The following is a 24,407-nucleotide window of genomic DNA, read 5'->3' as shown; positions in this document are numbered from 1 at the left end:
TGCGCTTGTTTGAAGCAGTAATCTCATGATATAATCCAAGTGAGAGAATATACAGAGTAAATAATGCAAACATTGAAAGGGAGATTCTAAAAATCCTGGAGCAAATGTCTTCTGATCTTCACCCTTAAAGTATGTCTCACAGTGTTAATTGCCAAAGCGACATGTGATCCAATCAGAATCCCCTGGTTCAGCATGGCACAGAATGGGGGGGCGAGGATAGGTCCCTAGACAGTGGAAGTGTATTGCTTGCATTCCCGCTGCTGGAGGGAGGAGACCCAGAAAGTTAAATGAGGAAGGGGAGACTGGACAATCTTTAGAAATTTCATAATACCTTTTGTTTAACAAGATGCAGATTACTCTTCTAGAGCACTGCCATTTGGTGAGTGGTAGGTGTGAGGCGTGGAACTACAGTTTCTGTTTTTCAAGGAGAGGATGTTATTAATCAGGCCTATCCTCTGCCTGTCCCTCCTTTCTGCTTCAGGAAGATTTCACAGTTCTTTTGCCCATGTTGTGGGTGCTCCAGCTTGAAGTCGGCCCTAGTGCCTTCTACTGTGCAAAATGTCACTGTGCACAAAGGCTGTATACTATGGGAAGCCTAAGAAAGATACTTGAAAGAGAACCACCCCACCACGATGTACACTTTACAAAATAAAAATAAACATAACCGCAGCTATATAGTTCCACATTGCTGTCTTGTTTGTGCTGTTTCCAGTGCTAGAAAAGAATGTAAAACTAATGTGTGGGGACTGGTACATGATTGCGGGGATGGGGTCCAGGAAACAGCAGAGACTATGGGATGGCAGCAAACAGCGTTCCATGATCCCAACATGCCATGGAAAGGGAGTTTGGATGGAGACTGTGGGTCAAGGCCTGGCTGTGCTTGCAACCAGAGCCTCCTGTGATTTTACTAGCAGACTTTCTGGGTAATCGAAGAGTGCGACACCCCTGGATAGCACTGTGCCCCAGTGGCATAACATCAGCCCCTGCAGTGCTACTAAATACTATGCAATAATTTACAAATACCTACATTGGCAGATGGAAAATACCATCAGTGATATTGCATAATCATCTTTGACCCTCTAAAGGGGCTACACAAACATATTGAGTCAATCTATTGGCTTTGTCAAAGATCAAGAAAGACAAACTACATGTTAAAAGCATCATCTGGCACATAAAGGCAACCATCAAAACAATACTCCTGTGCAAATACACTTATTAATGCTAATAAAACATATACTCTGTGAGCAGTAGCCATTGTCATCATTATGTGAAACCAATAAAGCATTAATAATGAGCTAAATCTGTGTTCTGTGTCTTTTCTGTACATTTTTACCCATAAAACTGTAATTATAAAAGCAGCCAATAGGACGGCATCAAATTATAATGATATTACATTGCAACCATAAATCTGGCCCCTAGAGGGCACTTCAAACCATTAAGTTTCTTTACCTTCAGGTCTTTCAGAAAATAATGATTGCAACCATATACATAGCCCATAGAGGGCGTAGCAGCAACAGCTGTAGAGCAAAAGCTCCAACAATGGGAGTACTTTAGATCAACGGGGAAATCCTCTGTAGGTTGGTTAGTCTTTTTGAGACCCACCCAAATTAGGAGGGGGACTCCTCAGTCTTTTTGGGATGGAGGCTGCGCCACTCCTGCAGCCTCCCCCACACTTTTTAAACCTGTTGGCGGTGAGCCCGCCATCCTGGGGCCACCATAAATGGCGAAACAAAGACAAAACAGTCAAGAATGATTCAGCTCTAAAGGGACTTGTGAGGCGTTACTTCAGGAGCACACCATATTTTATTAGCGGCTCTCCCGCTGTGCTGGGGAGAGCCACAGTCCTTGTTTTGCCTCCTTTTTCCTCCTTTTTCTCCTTTTATAGGGGTGCCCGGTCCCACCTGGGCATGCCCAGGGAGCCCACATCAGGTTGCCCCGACACCTCCTCACCCGAGCAGCATTCCTCTGTGCTGCCGTGGGAGCCGGCAAGGTCTCTCTGCCTGTCGGTTCCTGCGAGCAGGCGCGGACGTCTGTGGAGGCCTCCTGCTTCCCCCATGGGGAGCAGGTAGGCTGACCATTCTTGGGTTAGTGTGACAGTGCTCCTCCTATAATTTCTAGCCTGCAGCAGTTGGGGACGTGGTCTCCGCCACCTAGAATAGAGCGTGCCCAGGGGATGCAGTCCCCTGGCATTTAGAAGAGTAAAGAAAGGTGGCCACACCCAGGGGACAATATCAAGAGAGGCAGCTGAGCTTCACATGCTTTGTTGTCGAATAAAAGGTTGCCTAACTTTAAAATGCAATATCTCGAACTCCATTGGGCTGATTTTGAAGATCTTGGGCTCATTGTACTCCTATTGGTGAGCTCTTGCCACTAAGAGCAACCCTTCTCATATGCCAAGTGATGCAGTCCTCAATGAGCTGGTTCTCCTGGCTCCCTGAGCCAGCTCTCCTCCTGATCTTGGTTTCTATGCACAAAAGTACAGGGCTTTCTCCCAACTGGTCCTCAGGGGGTGCAAAGGGAGCCAGCCTAACTGGCCCTTGGGGAGACCCAATGGTCCTGGGGTCAACCGGGAAGAGTTCTTGGTCGTTTGTGGGCATCAGGTGTTCCTCCTTTCAGTTTTCCATGGTAGTCCCAGGGTCCAGCAGTGAATTACAGTGAAATCCACAGGCAAGAGAGTCTCTTCCTTGTGCAAACTTTTTAAAGGGGAGAGGAAGGTACTAGAAGTCAGGCACCCCTGGCCAACCCTAATGTGCCACATCAAGGCTCCACCCCTGCCCAAACCCTCCTGCATAGCATTCTGGAACAGTTCAAAATGTCATCATCCAGGAGCCACTGGTCACATCTGCTCCTGAAGTCTCAGCTCTGCCACTCGCCGACATCACTGCCAGGGTCTTGCACACCAAAATTTCAAAGAGAGCCCCACTCCTGGGTTGGCTCCAGTTGTCCGGGCTCTCTCCTTTGTTTAGTGGGCTTGGACAGGCCCATCCCTGGTACAGTGTGACAGCTGAGAAATTGATGCAGATAATTCTGCCCCATCCCTTTCCTCCTCAGATGCAGGGTGAAGTATTTTTAACTGCTCCCTTTGTGTGGGGAGGCCTTTATTCCTGCTGCTGCAGAGAAAAGCAATTAACTGGGTACAACAGGATGACAAAAGGCCAAGGCGCTGATCCTAAGGTGAGTTAGAAAAATATGACAAATGTGGATGACCCATGAAGTGTACAATTATCATTTTGGAAATTGCAGAATTGATTACACCCCAATTTAAGACATTAAAGGTCTATGTGGGCCAAAGGGAAGCAAAACTGCACTCTAAGGCAGTTCTCTTCCTGTGTTTATAATAAAGTGTCACTACAGACAAAACAGTAAATCACACTGACTTTCCCTATTAGTGTACACTACCATTGTAAGGCCAAGCCCAGGTGAACATCTAATCCTGCAGACTAGAGTCCCCACTGCCCCAGGCTACCTGTGTGAAGTTACTGGGCTGCACACAACAATAGTCTACCACGCACAGCTCGCCCACATGTGCACTTGTATGTGTCCACATTTTGACGTGTAACCAGCCTACAGCCCCTCACCCTTGCTGTGTCTCAGCAGCCTTATTTTAAAAGGCAGATACTGGTAGTACTCATGTGCAGTCCGTTTGCTATGTGATTACCGTGAGTGAGACACATGTAGTGTAACTCACCCACAGTAAAAAGTTAAAAAAAGGGTGATCCAAAAAGCAAAAAATCCAGGCATACCGAATGGGCAGAATCAAATTGCAACAATATTGCTATTTTTTACAAGACTAAATGAACTAAGGGCTCACACAGTGCTGAATACATTGCCAAAATAAGCTTGTGTTTTTTGCCCGAACTAGAATGTCTCTAGCTCTCATTTTATCTGTCTTCTAAACAACGCTGATGCCTTCTGGCAAGAATGTGAATCAGAAATTTGTATTCTTCTGAATCCTCTTGTCTGTGAACTGCAAATTTACTAAATTATGAATGCTCACTGTTCACCTGGAACTTTCTGGTATCTCCATGAGTTTCCTCATCTGCATCTTTCCTTTTTGCAGTACAGTTTGCTTTATTTTCTGCTGCATTGCACAATGAGCATCTTCAGTTAAACTGCATCTCAATGTGATTGGACTATTATTTTGAATTGCTTCTGTTAGAGTGTGAGAATTACTAATAAAACTGCGTGATTAACTGAAAGAAAAATGTGCGTTTAAAAGTGCAAGGCTGAAATGAAAATGAGTCCCTCACTGCTAATTGGCACAGATATTTAAAAAATGAAAACAAATCACTGTCTAATTAAATGTATTTGATGTTTTACTAACTGAGATGAATGAAAAAATAATAATTACATGTTCAGAAAATAAATAGTTTGAGTTTTATGAAATGTTGTACACTGCACATTTTACTTTGTTTTTAAACAGGTCTATGTTAAGCTAATTCAGATGAAATAATGTGATGTTCAGAAATTGATGATGTGGATGGAAAGTCACTGCCAATGTTCTGTCCTTCCTGAAGCATCCTGTTGACATGAAGGGAAATTTACTAATATTGACACAAATGTTTAGTTTCTGTTAGATAATGCTCCACAGAAAACAATGGCTTTCAGTAGTTTTATGTAATTTGAAACATTTATTTCTGCAAACGGAAACTGGTGATGGCAGTGAAAGAAGCTGAACCAATGAGGGAGAAAAGACCACAAGAATGCAACATGAAGAAACATGCTTTAGTTTTAATCGATTCTGTTCTAACCATCCCATAGTCTGACCAACTGAAGAGTATCTATTTATTTTCTGGGACTTTAATATAGCAATGTTTAGGTGATGTCAGTTCAACCTTGGGGCCTCATTATGAGGCTGGTGGTCTTAAGAACGCCAGCCTCGTGATGGCGGTCGGACCGCCGCAGACAGGGCAGTCTAACCGCCCCATTATGACCCTGGCTGAGCTGCCAATGTCAGACTGCCGACTGCCAGCCTGGCGGTCCCAGTGGTTGTAATCTGCCAGGGAAGTGCTGTAAGCAGTCCTGCCCTGGGGAATATGAGTCCCCATCCGCCAGCCGTTCCATTGGCATGGGCAGTGCAGGGGCCCCCATGCACAGCCCCATTGCGCATTTCAGTGCCCGAATTAAGGGCAGTGAAATGCGCGACCGGTGCTGCTGCACCCGACACACCTCAACATTGCTGTGGGCTCGATTATGAGCCGGCATTCAATGTTGTGGTGAGTTTTCCGCTGGGTCAGTGGGCGGAAATGCTTTTTCGTCCGCTGGCCCAGCAGAAAACTCCTAATAGGGCAGCATTCATACTGCCAGCACTGGTGGTATGATGATGCCCGCGGCTTTGGCGGTCTTTGAAAATGACTGCCGAAGTCGTAATGAGGGCCTTATTCTTTCTTGCTCAAGCTCAGACTGATTCAAGATTCTTTCTTGCTGCAGTTAATGTCTTTGCTGTGTTCAGATGTTTTTATTTCTGCTAGTGAAATAATGTGCTATGTGCCCCTTACAGTTCAGATGCATTAAGACAGAATATTACTGAACTGTTTCCTTATATGTCACTGCCCACTGAAGCTGACCATGAAGATGCTCAACTGATGAAGACTTCGCTGCCTGCTGAACCCATTACGAAGAGGTATAACAAAAATTGTGCATTTGTCTTTCTTGTAAGTTTTCATGTTTTCTCTTCTAGGAAACCCAACAGCTATTTTTGCTAGCGCCATAGATAGATGTTTTCCAAATTATTTTTGTCTTCTTTTTCATTTGCATGAAGTCCAACGTGCTTAATCTAATTAGGGTAATAGTTAGAATGTCACATTCTGAATTTGGCTGTGCAAAGTAACTGATTGTGAATAGTACATCTGTGTTAATTTAATGTATTCAATCCCAACTGTGCACCCGATATTACTGATATTCTGTATGGTGATTCTTGAGTGCCTAATAATTCATATTCTGTCAAAGCAGAGATTCTTTAGAAGGTTTGGTCAAGCTGTGTTATTCATATATCTTTATAATTTGGTTTTGCGTTTGATTTACGTGATTTTAGCATTCTTAATCTAAAGGGCAATACATGTTTGAACTTTACTAAACTGGTGTAGATTCATGGCCAAATAGGTCATAGTGTGTTTAAATTACTGACCTAAATGTTGATTAATGATAGTACAGTATTGTTTGGTTTTGTTTATTGTTGACTTCATTTTGTTCAGAGCCAAACACTACCACCTGTCTGAGTCCAAAGGTTCATTCGACCTCATGAGGATAGATGTTTGTTTAGCCTTACATGTCCCCTTATAAAATAAATTATCAAAACAAATAAAAGGAAGGAGGCACCAACACTTCTCAGAGAGGCAACACTACTTCTTTACCTGTCTGTCCGACTCCTTTTTTAGAACTGTGCTCACGGAGTTCAAGCTAAAATGGCTTCCGACTTTGGGCCTGGATCATGGTTTTGGAGCCAGCTGCACTGCCATTTTGTCGCTCTCAAAATCCAAGTTCGGTGCCAGTACCAGATTGTGTCTTTTTAAATTACTACTCTACTGACAGGAACCCTGACTAAGCCATTACCACACTTATTTTCATGCATTTCAAATTTCATAATCACAAGTTAAACTGTGCTTGTGATATGTGGCCAAGAAAATACCTCAGGAGGTTAATGTTCCTGCTGCACAAATCTCTCTGTATTCTACACTTCACTTGTCTGACTGCCGACAAGGTGGCCTTTGCCTCCCATCATTCTGGGGTAAAGGAATTCCATATTATGGGGATGAGTAGTTCATGATATTTACAGCACTAAAAAACATGAAAATTTCAAGGTACCAAGTGCCCTTTAAAAACAATTTGAAGGTTGGTGGCAGGTGCGTTTTACCCACTTTGCTGCTGTTGCACATCAGTTCCAACGTGGAGTGTCTGGGCTCGTTCATAAGGGGCAAAGAGGATGATTCTCACTCCTAGATCTTTTGATCCTTATTCCAGTGTGATGTGGGCATTTTAGGACTAAACACATTAAGCACAAGGACATACAGCTCATCAGCTTTGACAGCACGCAGACTTCCTCCTGACGTGTGCATATCCTGCTACTGGCACCTGTAATGTCATTCCTGCCTTGATAAAGGAGCATTTCTAATGCATCATCTGTAGATATCTTTCCAATAGACTCATCCTATAGCTCAGGTCACCTCCTTTGCCGCATTCTTTCTGATGGGTGGATTGTCTTTGCTGTACAGACACTAGCTAGATTCATCATCTATGAATCTACCGAAGCAGCACATTGCTCCAGTGGTACTGAATGGGCGACATACCTATTAATGGCCCCAAGAGTGGGATTGAGGCTGTGATTGTGGACAGAGTGCTGAATAGTTTTGTGGGAAGGTGTCTTTAGGATATTGGTAAACTCCAGTAAATTCACTTGTTATTTGTTCACTGCACTGCACAGAAAGTCCCCTTACAGTTGTCCACCCTCTCTGGGTGTGTGGGCCAATCAGGGCCGGAAACAGACCTCTCCCTCCTGCAGTTCCCACCGCTGTGCTCCTCCGGTCGCTCACTTTGCTGGAGGCCATCTTAGTAGGACCGCCTCCTTGGCATACGTATATTAAACCATTCAGCTGGGCGAGATACAAGTGAAAGGGGGCAAAGTCAAGGACATCTTCCTGTGGCATCTTCCCTGATTGGCCCTGTTATGGCTGAGTAAGGGCCAATGGAGACAACGCCTGCCTTTCTCCTTTCTCTCCTATCTGTTTTTTCCTGAACCTCTCCAACTTTGTCTCCTCTTCTGAAACCTCATTCAACCAATCAGATCTTGGTTTGACGTTCCCGCGTAGGTCCTAGACCGAAGTGCGTAAATCAGATATCCTGTGCGAATGCCGAGTTGGCATTCTCTGTCACTCATGACTGTACTTGATGTAGTACTTTATGGGGAGACTTACAGTACACAAGTGGGTGTGGTTCTCCTTTGTTCCTGCGTGACCTCAGTATAGCACTTTCTGGGTAGCTTAGCAGTGCGCGATTGGGGTCGGTCCTTTGCTCCTGGGAGGACTTTGCCTTTTACTGGTTGACGGTATCACATTGGGGTAGTGTTCTGTCTTTGGTGAATGGACACTTTACAGTACCCTGTGTGTGAAGGCATAACAGTGCCCCGGCTGGCAATACAGCAAACATGTCTTAGATGTAATACAGAGTTTCTGGAGCTGAATTTTCCGTGCTGGTTTGAACTTGGCAATTATTGAGCTTGTAGCCCCCTCTGGCGGTCATGTTGTAATAATGCTACTTGGCACAACAACGAACGATATCGACGTGTACAATTTTAGCAGAGCGAACATTTGTACATTGTTGATGTATTGTGTTGTTGGATTTATGTCACACCACATGTTGTCATAGAGTGATTAACAATGGCGTATTCGTGCGTCACGTTAATTATTTTGCAAGTTGCTAGAAGGCAAAGTAGAGAAGGAAAGAGATTTTACTGTCATTGAAAAGATAAACTGCTACTAGCTCACTAGATATCCACAAGCCATCCTCTCTGAGCGGCTCGACTAATAATTTCTACTTTCTGGTACCCCAGCATGAGAAAAGCCTGACCCTTGCTATTTCTTCGAAAACATGGACTGGAGAGAGTGTGGGGGTTCTCCGGGCACAATCTGTGCGTACTTGTCCCACTGCAAATTGAGTGTTTTTTCGTCTATTACTACTGTATTAATTATACCAACAGCAATAACGTGAGCTGGATCCTCATTTACACTGGTGATCACTGAAGGATTAGTCTGAGCTGGGAGGATTGCTCTGTAAACGTTATGTCAACGTCTTATAATTACTCTAAAAACATAAGTAATGATACTAAACCCTCTACGTCTTTTAAAGTGGCAGGGTGGGAAAGGGGTTTGGGGATTAATAATAAAAAATAAAAATTACTTACCTGTCATTGCTGGTCGCCACAGTGCTCCTCTACTCCTGGTATGGGCCACAAGCAAAGGCTTCCCAGCCAATCCAGGTGCTGCTCTCATGCTATGCCAAGCATGAGAGCAGCACCAGGATTGGCCTGAGCGGACTGGTCTGACGCTCACTCAGGCACAGGGAGCCTGTGCGTTTTTTTTCCATCCAGCTGGGTTGGAGAAATATAAGTGTGCATGTCGGTTTGGCTGTGCTAAGACGGCCGGTCAAACCGACGTGCACTTATAGTGCCCACCACTCCTCCTCCCTGCCATGGTCTGGCCCCGCCCTAGATTCCATTGTCTCAGTCAATCGAAAATAAAATTATAATACAATTGTTTTATCATTATTTTATTATTCAATGACTGACTCTGAGCAGGAGGGCAATGCTACTCCGCTATTATGGAGGAGCCGCCCCTGGTCTTTTATTAAATTCATTAGTACTTGGAAGAAAGAACGGCAGAGCTGGCCTTACACATATTTAAAGTTGCGCTCTGCAGAGCGCATCAGATGTCACCAGCGAGCGTATAACTTGCAGAGACATCTTGTTAGCTATCTGGTGTGCTAGAATCTGTTTGATCTAACTATATTTTTTGAATGTTGTTACTTTCATGAAGGAGTTTTTGGAGGTAAACCAAATAACAGCTAAGATTTCTCAAATGTATTATGGGCTGCCAGCCCTTGTCCTTTTTCTTTGGCAAAATTATTGTGCTCACAAAAGTTCTTTCCTTGTCATTTACTCTCTCTCCCTCTATTGCACCCTTTAACAACATTTCTTGAACTTCGGTCAAAACCAATATTCGCTGTCCCTCCTGAAAATCCATCTGTCTGGGTTCCTCCATTAGTACAGGAAATTCCCTGAACTCTATTGTGTACCCCTGAACTGAATCTATAACCCATTGATCCTTTGTTTAGATCTCCAATTGTGTACAACATTTTCCAAATGACCCGACCTTTTTGGGGGGAAAAACCAAAATCTGTCCTCATATTTACCTTGAGATCCTTGGGAATACAGTGCCCTTCCTCTGCCTTGGAGATTTCTGCCACCTTTTCCTCTTTGTGGATAAAACCCACTTGCTGATTGAAAACCTCTGATGGATCCTCTCACTTGTGACTGATAATGGGACCTTTGAAACGATTGGGCAGAGAAGCATCCCCTTGCTCCAAACCAATCAAAAACACGGCCCCAAAAACTCTCCTCAACGAGGATTGAGCCTTGTTGTCGACTTGTAAATGTGGAAACATATTTCCCAACACTCTTAACTAAACCATCTTCAAATAGATAGCCTTTAGGATCCTCTGCTTGTTCTTTCTTTGCAAAATGTGCCAACATTGGACTTATCCTCATTCAAATCACCTTTCTCCTTTACCCCATAAAAGGCACATTAGCATTCCCTGAGAAACAGATTGCTCTCTGTGACCAACAATGCAGCAACTCATTGTCCATCTGGACTTTTTAGATTTTGCCTCTTCAGCAATAGCTAATAATCTGGCTAATGGACTTATTGCATCAAGTAGCTCATCTTGGCACTATTTAAGTGCCCATTCTCGACCCTTTCTGGGATCACGCCCAATTTTATATAAAAAAAAGTATTAGATCTGAGTCTAAATGAGGTGTCATATGGGCCCTGCTATCTACCATCGGAAGGGAACACTCAGCCCTCATCACAGCCCTGGACTCCTTTTCTAATGGTATTCATATCCATGGTTTTATAAACTCACCTACATGTGGCATTGGCCACCAATCTGCACTCGTGGAGTGTCATAATTATTGGATAGAACATGTCAACCCTTTGAGGATCCTTTATAATCTCTTTTTCTTTCCGTATTTTCTCAACTTTATCAACATCAATATCCCATCCACCATTATTATAATCATCAAGTATAAATTAATCAAATTCAACATCCTCATTATCGTGTTCCTCAAAGTCATCAGGTCGTGCCTGAATGTCATGTGTGCCGCCAAGGACATCCTCAATTGTGCAGCGTTGAACACCCTTCTTTTCTGTGGTGCCAAGACCACCCTTTCCTAAAGACATAAATCTGTCATCCACCACTAGATGTTTCATTTTCATTCTCTGTTTACCTGACTTTTTTTTTTTATATTCATCTTCTGAGACATCAATATTTTTTCTTTTTCTTTTAACCCCTTTTGTGCGGGCATCGGCCACTGCCCGACGGCCACACTACCTCCCTGGTGCAGGTCACGACCAGTGGCCAACACCAGGGAGGGGGTTAAAAAATCCTCGGGTGCATCGCACCCAAGTATTTTCTTTTTTTTTTTAAACCCGGGGGACACGGAAGATCTTCTGTGTCTCCCTCTGACCCCCCACCCACCCGTTTGTGACGTCAGCGGCCGCTTCCTGCTCCGATGGAGAAAACGGCCCCAAATGGCCTTCCTAACGTTCAGGAAGGCCTTGTGTGAAAGGCTCTCCCCTTTCACACGAGGCCTTCCTGAACGTGTTTATATATATATCAAAACAAGACCCTTTCAGGGTTAGAGTGACGCATAAATTATGCACAATACAAGCGAGAACTCTGGATAGTTCCTAAATTTAAGTGGAGAACAGCTCCAATAAGGAGCACTCTACAACACCAGCAACACTCTAAATTTGCTCGCCTTAAATGTCTGTTTATCTAGCAAAGTTTTTAAGCATAGGATCAGCATAGTGCTATCCACGCCAAGCTAGATAAACACAAAGTGGGCAGGGCGACCCCCAGTGGGGGCAATACTTTTTTTTGTAGTTGTAGGGTTTCCCTGATATATAGATATATCTATCTATGTAGATAGATATATCTATCTACATATATATATATATATATATATATATATATATATATATATATATATATATATATTTATAGATAGAGATAGGTCTATATATATATATATATATATATATATATATATATATATATATATATATATATATTTCTATGTAGATTTTGTCTAGTGGCAGTTTTAGTGCCATAAAGAAGCGCAGAAGGTTTATATGCCTACTGCAAAGAGCAAATCTGTATTTTATGTAAATAGCTGAGTACATTATTAAAGTCAGCCATTACCTGCGCTATAATACAAATGAAATGTATGTGCAGGTGTGGGGGGCAGCTATGGAGAGATGAAGGGCACTTTTACTGGGTGCTAATGAGGGAATCCGAGGAGGAGGACATGGGAGTGGGAGCACCTATAATGACTGTTGGACTGGACGCAGGAGGTGCTCAAGACCGTGACGAATGGTGTGTGACAAGGTGTTTTTTGAGTGTCTTGAAAGAACGTGCTGATTGAGGGAAGAAGCACAGGTAAGGTGACCTCCACTGTTGCACGTATCACACACACACCAGCAATTTTGTGACTGTCTAAGTAGGCTAGTGTTTTAGAGCAATAGTTGAGCCACTAGCAGAGATGGCATCTCGTTGGATGACTGCTGCGGACGCCCTCGCTCGGGTTATAAAGGACAGCTCTGACATAGGATCAGAGACTGAGACATCAGATACTGAGACGGCATGTGAGGGATAGGACAATGGCGCAGACTCTGGAAGTGATTTTTCATTCAGAGGAGTCCCATTCGATAACTCCTCTTCCAGTCATTCTGAAGGAGGTGATGAGGACAGTCCTGCTGTCCCTTCGCAAGCACAGTCTGTGCAACAGGGCAATAGCGGGTTTGTGGAGACATCAAAATTATCTATCACAAAACAAACTGGTTTTGGAAGGCAGGCACCTGTGTTTTTGGTCCTGGGCTCAGCGGCCATATAGGGAAACATACTAAACCCAAACATTTCTGGAAACTAGACATCCGGGGGAGTCCACAGAGGTGTGACTTATGTGGATTCCCCAAAGTTTTCTTACCCAGAATAGCCTGCAAATCTGAAATGGTGAATATAAACTCTATTTTTATTGCATTTCTGTCACACAAGCTAAAGGAATATGCTTGGATCCACAAAATTCCTACCACCCAGTGATTCCTCACCTGTCCTGATAAAAACACTACCCCACTTGAGTGCCTGTACCTAGTGCCTGCGTCAGGAATGGTCAACAGTTGTCTCATGTAAGGACCAACATTGACCACTGTGTGATCTATTCCTGTCGCGGGCACTAGGCCTACCCACACAAGTGAGGTACCATTTTTATTGGGAGACTTGGAGGAACACTGGGTGGAAGGAAATTTGTGGCTCCTATCAGATTCTAGAACTTTCTGTCACCGAAATGTGAGGAAAAAGTGTTTTTTTGGCCAAATTTTGAAGTTTGCAAAGGATTCTGGGTAACAGAACCTGGTCATCCCATCTTGGATTCCCCTAGGTGTCTAGTTTTAAAAAATGCACAGGTTTGGTAGGTTTCTCTAGGCGCCGGCTGAGCTAGAGGCCAAAATCTACAGCTAGGCACTTTGCAAAAAACAGCTGTTATCTTTAGGAAAATGTGATGTGTCCACATTGTGTTTTGTGGCATTTCCTGTCACAGGCGCTAGGCCTATCCACACCAAGTGAGGTACCATTTTTATCAGGAGACTTGGGGGAACACAGAATAGTACAACAAGTGTTATTGCCCCTTGTCTTTCTCTACATTTCCCTTCCAAATGTAAGACAGTGCGTAAAAAAGATGTCTATTTGAGAAATAGCCTGTAATTCACATACTAGTATGGGCACCCTGGAATTCAGAGATGTGCAAATAACCACTGCTTCTCAACACCTTATCTTATGCCCATTTTGGAAATACAAAGGTTTTGTTGATACCTATTTTTCACTCTTTATGTTTCACCAAATGAATTGCTGTATACCCGGTATAGAGTGAAAACCCATTGCAAGGTGCAGCTCATTTATTGGCTCTGGTTACCTAGGGATCTTGATGAACCTACAATCCCTATATATTCCTGCAACCAGAAGAGTCCAGCAAACGTAATGGTACATTGCTTTAAAAAATCAGACATTGTAGGAAAAAGTTACAGAGTAAAACGTGGATAAAAATGGCTGGGTTTTTTCAGCTCAATTTCAATATTTTTTTATTTCAGCTGGTATTTTCTGTAGGAAAACCTTGTAGGATCTACATAAATGACACTGGCGGGGGCGTCGGGCTTTGGAGTGTATTGGCAGGGAAATTTTTGTGCGGAACCGTGGCCGGAGGCTTGGCGAGCGGGGGGTCGAAGTATCGCGTTTCTGGAGTTATTTCCGCTGGTGGTGGCGGTGTATTTATGGGGCCAATGGTTAGAACACAAGCGAGTACTATTTCGAGTGGACAATTTGGCGGTGGTGCAAGTGGTGAACAGACAGTCAGCGAGGAAGGCACAGGTATGGCAGTTGCTTCGGGTTTTTGTATTGGAGTGTTTGCGGCGCGACATTTATTTTCGGGCTAGACACGTAGCGGGTGTGGATAATGACATTGCGGATGCCTTATCTCGTTCGCAGTGGCAGAGGTTCCGTGGGTTGGTCGCGGACGAGCAGGTGAACAGGATGGAAATGCTGGCAGCGCTATGGAGAATAGGAGAAAAAGGATTCTCCGGTTGGTCGTGAATTCGTTGGCTCCTTCGACCCAGCGCAAGTATGTGAGGGCTTGGCAGGAATTTTTGCAGTCAGGAGCGCGCAGACGGCGGCGGACACAGGATCGGGCTGAGGATGTGATTAATTTTGTGATGAACATGATTGACAAGCATTTATCCAAGGTGTCCATTGCTGGGAAATTAGCAGGGATAGCTTTTATGGGTAAGCTGTTGTGGGGCTATGCTCCGTCGGCGGGGGAGTTCGGGCAAAGGCTTTTGGAAGGTTGGGCGAGGGAGCGGGGTAGGGGAACGTCGCAGAGACGACCGGTTTCGCTGGATATATTGAGGGCGGTGTTGGTGTCGGCTGAGAACGTTTGTAGCAGTATGGACGAGGTGTTGTTATTTAGGACGTTGATGTCCTGGATGTTTTTTGGGGCTTTCCGTGTCTCAGAATTGTTGGGGTCTAAATTTTGGGAAGGGGTTCAATGGGACGATGTATCGGTTTCAGGGAGAGGAGTCGGGGTATTTTTGAAGCGTTCCAAGACAGATCAGAGGGGGAGTGGGAAGCAGGTTTTTATGAGGACCTACCCTGTACAGGACATGTGCCCTATGCACTTGGCTTGTCGGTTTAAGGAAGGAAGGGGTGGACACGCAGGTCTGTTTTTTGTCATAAGAACGGTGAGGCAGTATCAGCATATCAGCTGTTGGTGGTTATGAGATCTTGTTTGAAAGAAGTAGGTATCGATGCGTCCCAGTTTGGGACACATTCATTTCGGATTGGCATGGCGACTGAGGCAGGACGGCGGGGATGGCAGAGGGAGGCGGTTCAGGAATTGGGTCGGTGGAAGTCAGACGCTTATAAGAAATATGTGAGGTAAACACAGTTAATGTGGGAGGAGACTAATTTTTATCTCTTTACTGCAGGTTCGGTTCCAGGGCCAGCGGTGCAGGCGTTGTACATTTGGGTCGTGGGACATTCTTTCATTAAATGGGCGGCAAGACAAGCTCAGTCAACAAAATTGGGGTCTAATTTGGGTTTAGATGTAAATCGATACTATGTTCGTTGGGAGGGGCGAGGGGGCATGTGTTGGCAGGACTTATTGGGGACGTTGCAGAGGTTAAAAGGGAGGGGACATTGTCCGGACGTTTTGCTGATACATTTGGGAGAGAATGACATGGTAAAAAGGACGGGTTTGGACATATTGAAAGATATGAAAAGGGACTTGGCGTTAGTTAGATGGCAGTGGTACGGCACTCATGTGATGTGGACGGCTTTTGTGCCTCGCCTGATTTGGAGAGGTGCTCGCAGACCAGGAGCCATTGAAAAGGCCAGGAAGAAAATTAACAGGGAAATGAAGACTTTCTGTGCCGAACAGGGTTTCAAGTATGTGGAACACGCAGATATTCGATTTGAGGATAAATAATTCTTTAGGGGCGACGGTGTACACCTGTCCTTTTTGGGCATGGAACTGTACCTGCTCCAATTGAAGGAAGTGTTGACGCTGGCCTTTAAAGAACTGTAGGCAAACAGGACTGTCAGGGAGATGGATCGGGATGGGGGGCAGAAAAGGAGAGGACGGCTCGGGGACCGGGTCCTCGTCCTTTTCTGGTGGCGGAGACAGAGAACGGGCACATGACAGACATGAACGGATGGGAAGAAAACAAGACAAGACAAATGCTGATTGGATAAGGGTGGACAGTAGCAGGGAGACCTAGTTAATATCGAGGGTGAAGGGCTGGAGACTTGCACGCTCAAGACGCTAGCAAACGACTATTAAGGTACTGGGCAGAGTAGATAGGGGCACGAAGTAAGGAGGACTGGACTATGGAGTGGCAAGTACAAAAGGGGAAGGGTGGGTAGGGGAGGGGGGGGATATTGATAGGAGAATTTATGTATAGTGAGGTTTAAGTTTTGTAAGGCACGAGGCCAAGGGATTACATTTTGTGAGTGCACCTGTTTCCAATAAAGCGGCCTTTTACACACAAAAATGGTGTGAGGGAGCGATACTTTATCTCTCGCAATCTACAGTCCATCCGTTTCACAGTCAAGAGCCAACTGCCCGCGCTGCCTAGAGATGGTGCTGACTCATTTCCTGTACCAATATTTTAGTCTCTGAGTTATATTTCTTCTTCAATGTGTATTTTTATTCTTCTCCATTCATAAATATTTTGTTCCTTACAGTTTTTATTATAGATATTATCATTAGTTCAGTTAGGATTCTGGTAATTTCAACGTTTGGGGCCTTATTTAGAGTTTGTCAGAGCAGGAGGAATGCAGTAAACTGGTGGTTATCCCCCATCCCCTCAAAAATCGGCAGTTCGTCCATTCTGTTTAGAGTGAGGGAAACTAAGGGATTCCCATCATCTGAGCATCCACTGACCCAGCAGCTGAAACCTCTGATCCAGCAGTCCCTCAGCCACAGGACTGCTGAGTCTTAATGATGGTCACCCCTCCCTGTAGAAAGCAGGACTGCCTTCAGTCATTTTCCCTGCCTGTGTCCGAAGCATGGTGATAACGGGTAGAGAAAATGTTAATTGGCCCTCTGGTATAGGGCAAAATATATCTGTGTGTCTGGGCTTATTCCTTTTTTGTTCAGAGACAGCAGTGGCTGCTGCCAATAACACTTTGTGGGGCAGAGCGCAGGGGGGCGTTGGGAATATTTTAAAAAAATAAAACCACTTCATGACGCTGCCAGACGCCGCCTTGGTGTACCTCGCAGCCTTGGTGTTGTTGCCCAGAATGAGAGAAGCGCGGAATTGGTCTGAGTGGGCTAATATGCCGCTCAGTTGGGGACTGGGAGCCTATGCTGGTTCTCCACCCAGCTGTGCAACACAGCTCAGGTGGAGAGTTCTAAGTGTACATGTCAGTTTAACCAGCCTAAGACGGCTGGCCAAAATGGCATGCGCACTTAGAGTGCACCTACCACTCCTCTCCCCTGCTGCTGACGCAGAGGATGGTCCCGCCCAAGGACTTGCAGACTTGATAAGTGAAAAATAAAATAGTTATATTATTATTTTTTCTGCTGCCTTTCAGCAGTGGGGCAACGCTCCTCTGCCATAACGGAGGGGCCGGCCCTGTTCAGAGAAGCAAACTGCAAATTTTGAATTTTGTTCTGTCCGAAGAATAATATTTGCCATGTAGGCGCTTTGAACATAGCGCCTTCTCAGCAAATTTCACTGCTATGGCAGCGGTTCCCTTCCCTGCAGCGAGACTCCACCCATCAGGTTAGCAGGGATCACTAAATATGAAAGACAGGCCTGCGTCAGGGTGCACAGAGGTCATGACCTCTGACGGGACAGCAGGACACCATCAAGTCCAAATAAGGTCCATAGTCTTTTATGTACCTGTCTACCAGTTGTGTGACTGTTCTTGTGCCATGGTGTCTTCTAGAAAGTTTTCTCTCAATAAATAATTAAATTAATAAATAATTGCATATCATTTTCAGCATTCATTTACTCCGTATAGCATAGTCAGTATTACTGGCTGACATGTCAAGATATTGTTAGACAATGGACGGTGTATTTTCTGACATTAAGGATGCATGGAAATGATAGTGGGATAGAGAGGCAGAGAGAGATTAATAGATAGATAGATAGATAGATAGATAGATAGATAGATAGATAGATAGATAGATAGATCTTTTATTATATCTCTATGGATAGATTGATAGATAGATAGATAGACAGATAGATAGATAGATAGATAGATAGATAGATAGATAGATAGATAGATAGATAGATAGATATTTTGTTATAACTATCCCTGGATAGATAGATAGATAGATAGATAGATAGATAGATAGATAGATAGATAGATAGATAGATAGATAGATAGATAGATAGACAGACATTTTGTTATAAATATCCCTGGATAGATAGATAGATAGATAGATAGATAGATAGATAGATAGATAGATAGATAGATAGATAGATAGATAGATAGATAGATAGATAGATAGATAGATAGATAGATAGATATTCCATTACAGACCGCCATATTGCTTTACAGCCACGTATTATACAGAAGTGTATCGGCATACTTTGGAATCACAAGTAGTTGTGTTACTCAGCACATGAGCCTTTACCTCTCATGTAGGGGGCGAGCCGCAGTCCAGGGTGGGTGGGCGATGCACGAACAGCTGTACCAGGGATCATGCTTAGCCGTGAGTCGGCTGCAGGAGTGGTGCTCATGGTCTGTTACCACGCTACAGTACCTGTGGTCTGGGACCAAAGATCCTGCTGAAAGATGCATCCCCTCAAGCAGGGCCACCTGGAAAAGCAAACCACAATCAATACACTGCTGCGTCAGCTTTACAAACAACCCCTTTCGAAGCAGTGTTTAAACTAAAACACATGCTAGCTGCTACTTCTGTTTAGCTTTTTTAAGACGATTTGCTTTGAGTCGTTTCTTGTTGACGTTTCACTGCGCATGGCTGTGTTTTGGTGTATACACGCAATCACGTCAGCACTTAAAAGATGACATATTAATGACAGGACATTTAACCTTTCCCTTGAGCATTATCTTAAGCCATATATTCTGAGAATCCTACGTACATGTCTAGGATGGCAGTTTGCACAGTATTTTAGCAGAAGAAAAGCTCGTAGCATCTGAAATTGAGAATTATTTATATTCTCTGTTGGAGTGGGCATGCCATGTCCTTTATAACATTTCCTCATCATGCCGTTGTCTCGAGGGCATTTTCTCGTGAAGTGCATATGCCTCATCAGCCAAATCTTTTGTCATCTTATTGTGGGTAATTTGGAAATATATAACTCTTCTTATGTAAAGGTAAGATTAATATTTTATTGAAACAATAAATGAGGCATTTTTATTATAAAACACTGTGAGTTGCGCACTGGAGATCTGGAAATATTGTTAGTGTCAGTGTCCACCCTACCACAAATAAATCATGACAGTAATTAATTTTAAAATTAATTCATTCACTTTATTTAATTAAATATTGATGCTTCCCTTATCAATAAAGTTCGTAGGAAAAAAGTGAGTACGGAAGGAAGGGTCCTCCAAAAAGCAAATTAATACAATTATTTGTAAAGAAATGACTACTGTCAGGGATAGGATTAGCATTTGCTCATCCGTGTCTTAAGCTGACTGTGCAAGTCAATGCTGGCACAGTGTCCTGCTTCCACACCCTGAAGTGATGAGTAAGATCTACAAGTGGTTCCTAAGCAACACCCACAAAACAATAACACACACACTTGTCACCAGCAAGCTGAACTACAGGAACACCTTCTATGCGGAATCAGCAAGCAACTCAACAGAAAACTACAAACCATTCAGAACATGGCAGCCAGAATCACCATCAACCTCCCACGAAGTCCACACATCATGCTACACCTCAAGGAGCTCCACTGGCTCTCGATACACAAGTGTGCACACTTCAAACTCCCGACTTACACCTTCACAGAACTACACAACATTGGCCATAACTACCTCAGCAGTCGAATTTCCTTTCAGAAACTTTCCAGACACCTCTCCATAGTCGGACTACCATTTGCACACATCCCATGCATACACAGAAACAGATCCTCAGGTGGGGCCTCCTCCTACAGCTCACCTACAGTGTAGAATGACAACACTACACATCAGAACTACCTCCTCACATCTTGAGTTCCGCAAGAAGCTGAAGATCTTGAGCTCTGTAAGAAGCTGAACACCTGGCTGTTCGAATAGCTCCCCCACCCGCCCTAGGCGATGCTAGATTTTCACCTGCTCAGCACCAGGATACCCTCCCGGGTGGAGGGTTAGCACACTTCTCAAATACTCATAACACAACGTAAAAACTGTTGGTAGAATATAAGAAACATATTGTTTGCACATTTATAACATATGTTCAACTTGATGATCACAAATACAGAACTGGTGTTCCTCTCCACAGAGTGGCATCCATAACATCCAACTAGTTTTGCTTTTTGTAATAGTTTAAACATTGGTGTGCCACAATGGTCAAAATAACAGGAGCTTAACATAAACCTTAGAACATTGTGAAAAAAGAGCAAGACAAAACCAAGCTTTCAAAACAGGAAGGAGACAAGGGATATAAAATATGATTGCACGCATAGCCTTTGAAGCGTGAACTCCCACTAATGGTGTGGAAGCAGCAACTGATGTGACAGCTATTGCTGCATACTGACCAGACAGCTCCTCAAAACAAATTGATCCATTGCCATGCAGTGTACAAAAATTTGAGAGGGAAGACCCTACGCACACAAGACTACTCTCTTTAGAAGCACCTCATACATGCCAGTAGACACGATCCAAGTGGGAGACCCCGAATTTTTAGGCAAAAAATTGATTAATTTTAGCTTTCTGACATCTGAATCGCCTTTGCTTCAGTAGTAGTCAATGTGGAACAAGCATTGGCAATGCCAATAGGTCGCGACAATCCGAGAGCTATAGGCTTTGGCAATGTTAATGTATTTGTACAAGGTTCTGGGGCTGACGTTAATAATATACAACAATGCATTATCATTGTCAATGCCTATAGTTCTTGGATCCTAAATCCTAGTCAGCCACATTCTTCTTCCGGTGGTCCATCCGTGCGCAGGATTTTGGGTCCCGAAACTTTCTCTGAGCTTCCCACCAAACATTAAATCTGCCTGTTGTTATTTTTCTCTTACGGAACATAGATAAAAAGCACCAGATGGCAGAAATCCAGCAACACAGTCTCTGGGAATCACTGCAGTAGGTAGCAACATAAGGGGTGTGATGGGAGGCACGGCGCATGCCCAGAGGAGCACAGGCTCTGTTGGGGCAACTAGACCCACCTCCTGCCGAAAAATGCTCCAAACAAGCCAAACCTACTTTGCGAGGCTACCAGACTAGAATTGGGAAGGAATTGTTTACACCATGATTTTAGAAGGCAGCCCAGCTTATTCATGCGCCGCCCGTAACAATAGCCCCTTTAAATCTGACTTAAGGTGTGCAAGCCAGTTGCTTTGGGTTTGAAAAGTGTCTGGTTAAGGGCATAGACTCACATTCCCTGCAATGTTTGGTTTGTTTTCAGCACTTGGGGCGGGCACTTTTGTTTTCGGCCACTCTGCGTTCCAACACACATTTTTTTTGTTTTCAGCCATTAACACGAGCCTTCTGTTTTCAGGCGAAGACGGCGAAGACAGGCGTTTTTGATGAGCACTTGTGTTGAGTGCTCAAAAGAAACAAGGGGATACACGTGGGAGCGCGGAGTGGCTGGGAACACAGGCACTCGTGTTGGGTGATGAAAACAAACTAAAAAAGTAGTTCCTAAACACTTATCTAAAATGTGAGGAGTGTAGAATGGTGGTAGTGCTTGGTCTCTGCTCTAGGTAGAGGTATAAAGGCAGGATAAGTCATGACACATGCTGGCCATAACAAGTGAGGAGTAAGGTTCCTCCCTTTCACCCTCCTAGGAAACAGGGCTTTCATCCATGGGTTAAAGACTTTTCCACTCTGCTTATGGCTTTTAACCAAACCCTGCACAGCTTCAAGTCATTGTCCTCAGATTGGTCCCCAATTTCGTGCACACACACTGACTCGTATCGAATGCCCAAAGTGCCTGAACGATCCTAACACTGTCATCTTTTTTACCTTCACCACCCTTTTAGGCCAAAATGGAATCGGCACCGCTGGCTATATGCGCTATTCCAAAACGATAAGTTAAATAAATAAACAACAGTCCTAAAGCTTCACGTCCGGTGCTACCCACAGAAAGACTCACAGTCACCCATGAAAGAGTAAAACGTCACTTTAATAGGACAGGTCCGCCAGCTAGTGTTCAACTATAATAGAAAAACATTAATTCACAACCCTCTGACCTCACTAATACATCGTCATTGACCTAACCCCGCCACCCTTAAACCTCCCCAATGCTTCCCAGTGGCGGCCGGCAGCTTTAGGAGGGAGGGGGGCGGGCGGGACACACACACACACTCATTCTTTCACACACGCACTCACGCACATCCATTAACAACATTCATACCATTCAAGCATGCACGCACGCACCAAACATTCAATTTGAAACATCACACACATACACACACACACTTACCTTCGGCCTCCAGGTCCCAGGAGGGTTGGGACTGCTGCCTTCCCTCATTGGCTGACCTAGGAAGGCAGCAGTCCCAGCCTCGCCACAGAGTGGGATGGGGTCAGTTAGACTGCTGACCCCACCCCACTCTGTGACGAAGTGTTACTGATTGACACTCGCCCATGGCACTTCAGGGCTTAAACTGAAGCACCCAGGGAGAGTGTCAATTGGTGACGCTTTCCTCGTCACCCAGGGGAGGGCCTCCAGGCACCTTTGCTGGGCCGAGGAGGTCACGCCCATAGGAGCTGTGATCTCCTCTGCCCAGCAAAGTTCAGCTCAGGCAGCCAGGAATCTGCACAAATCGCTCATGTCTGCTCCTGGCTGCCTGACCTGAACATGAAGAGTGTCTGTCAGGCTGACCTTTGTTCAGCCTGACAGACACTCTTCATGGGGGGCAAAAGGTGGGGGGGCGTGGCCCCTCCGCCCTAAAGGACGGGCCACCACTGATGCTTCCCAACCCGAGCTTGGCCTGCACCACTCACCCGAATCACCTCAGGCGGAGGCGTCATAAGAACTGCCCTCCCCAGGGGAGCCCATTTTAATTCTTATTGTTCATTTTACGGGGTTTGCAGCACCTTGAATGGCGAAAGCACTATGAAGTGACCAATCAGTGCATGAAAGGCCACTGAGTGCAGAGGACCTAGTTTTTAACATTTCTAACATTTTCGCGATGTACTGCTACATTAACATATTATTATCAGACGATGACGCCTTAGCCGTGTTAATAACGTACATTTCTGGTACAGTTTAAGTTCAAAACCTACTCATATAGGCTTTGAAAGGCAATTAGGTTCGGTCTTCTGTTCACGGGGCGGGACAGCGTGGAGGAGGTAATATTAGAGGTAAAAAACACACAAACATAAATAGAAGGTGTTTTTTAAATCGGGCGATTTCTTACTCTGAACTTTCTGTTTACCGTCTAAGCTACAAATGGCATGTTTGAGCAATGACCTTTCTTTAATTTGGTCGCTCTTTTGACAGCCACGCTCATTTTCATTTTCATACCACATCAAAGCAGTTGCATAGTGAGCTCTTCACTAATAAGCAGCACGTTTTATGAAAGAAGCCCAGGGCCATCTGAACCACGATTTCACATAACAGCAGCCTGCCTTGCTGATTATGGACAGTAATGTTTAGAAGGGATGAAATGCAATTATATTTGCACAGCAATCATTAAAGGCAGCACTGGGGGGTGCGTTATGAATCGCAGTACCAAAGAAGCAATTTTAGTTTTCGGAAAATGTTTCTTACCCTCTTCCAAGCCCACGCGCTTCTGCTTCAGACTTCTGAAGTCCTGCTGAGTGCCTGCCTGCCCAGTGTGCACTTGCAGCTAATGTTTCTTGGTTGCTATGCGGGTTGCTATAGCCACACGGTGACTAGGAGAGTTACTACAGAAGGAGCCCTCACAGACACTAAGTGCAAACTGAGCATGCTCACGCAGATAAACCACCGGAAGCGCGTAGCCTGGTAATGTGTTCATGCCACAGATGTCCGTAGTGGCTGAGCTGTAGTTTATAGGGTGACCACCTGGCATGAAGGCACATTCTGGACAGTGACTGTAAAGATTCAGGGCAAAGGGTCAAAATTAAGGACAAAAGTTAAACATCTAGGGACACATCTGAGTATGTCAAGCAATAATAGAATTGTAAGGCAATTGACACAAATAGAAGACAAAGTTCGTTTATTGGCTCAGGTATGTATAATATAAAGCTCTATTGAGCAACTATTCATGTGTAACTTGGCTAATTTAAAGATTGAACAACTAGTAAACCTGCGCAGTAGTTAAAATTTGGCAGCCACCACAAAGGACAGCTGTCACAAGAATCTGACCCTTGATTATGAATTATAGGTCTAAAGCAATGCTCTGTAAATGGATATTGACTTCCAGCTCATAGACTTTACAACTATTACTACTTGATACAACAAGGAGGGAAATAAATATAGA

General features: G+C 44.3%; 1 protein-coding gene across 1 annotated transcript in view; it reads right to left on the bottom strand.

Moving 5' to 3' along the window:
- C3_1H11orf16 (chromosome 3_1 C11orf16 homolog) overlaps positions 1–23,796 on the bottom strand; it is a 72,161-nt gene extending 48,365 nt beyond the window's left edge. Inside the window, exons 1-2 of the mRNA XM_069223654.1 lie at positions 23,714–23,796; positions 18,464–18,648 (exon numbers count right to left, since the gene is read on the bottom strand). Of these exons, the coding sequence (XP_069079755.1) occupies positions 18,464–18,630 (167 nt within the window). The 5' untranslated portion in view covers positions 18,631–18,648; positions 23,714–23,796. The remainder of the gene's footprint in view (positions 1–18,463; positions 18,649–23,713) is intronic.
- Between the last annotated feature and the right edge of the window lie 611 nt (positions 23,797–24,407).

This window comes from Pleurodeles waltl, chromosome 3_1, assembly GCF_031143425.1.
Source record: "Pleurodeles waltl isolate 20211129_DDA chromosome 3_1, aPleWal1.hap1.20221129, whole genome shotgun sequence".
Lineage (NCBI taxonomy): Eukaryota > Metazoa > Chordata > Amphibia > Caudata > Salamandridae > Pleurodeles > Pleurodeles waltl.
The sequence above is the reverse complement of the archived record's forward strand: the minus strand, read 5'-3'. Positions and strand labels throughout refer to the sequence as shown.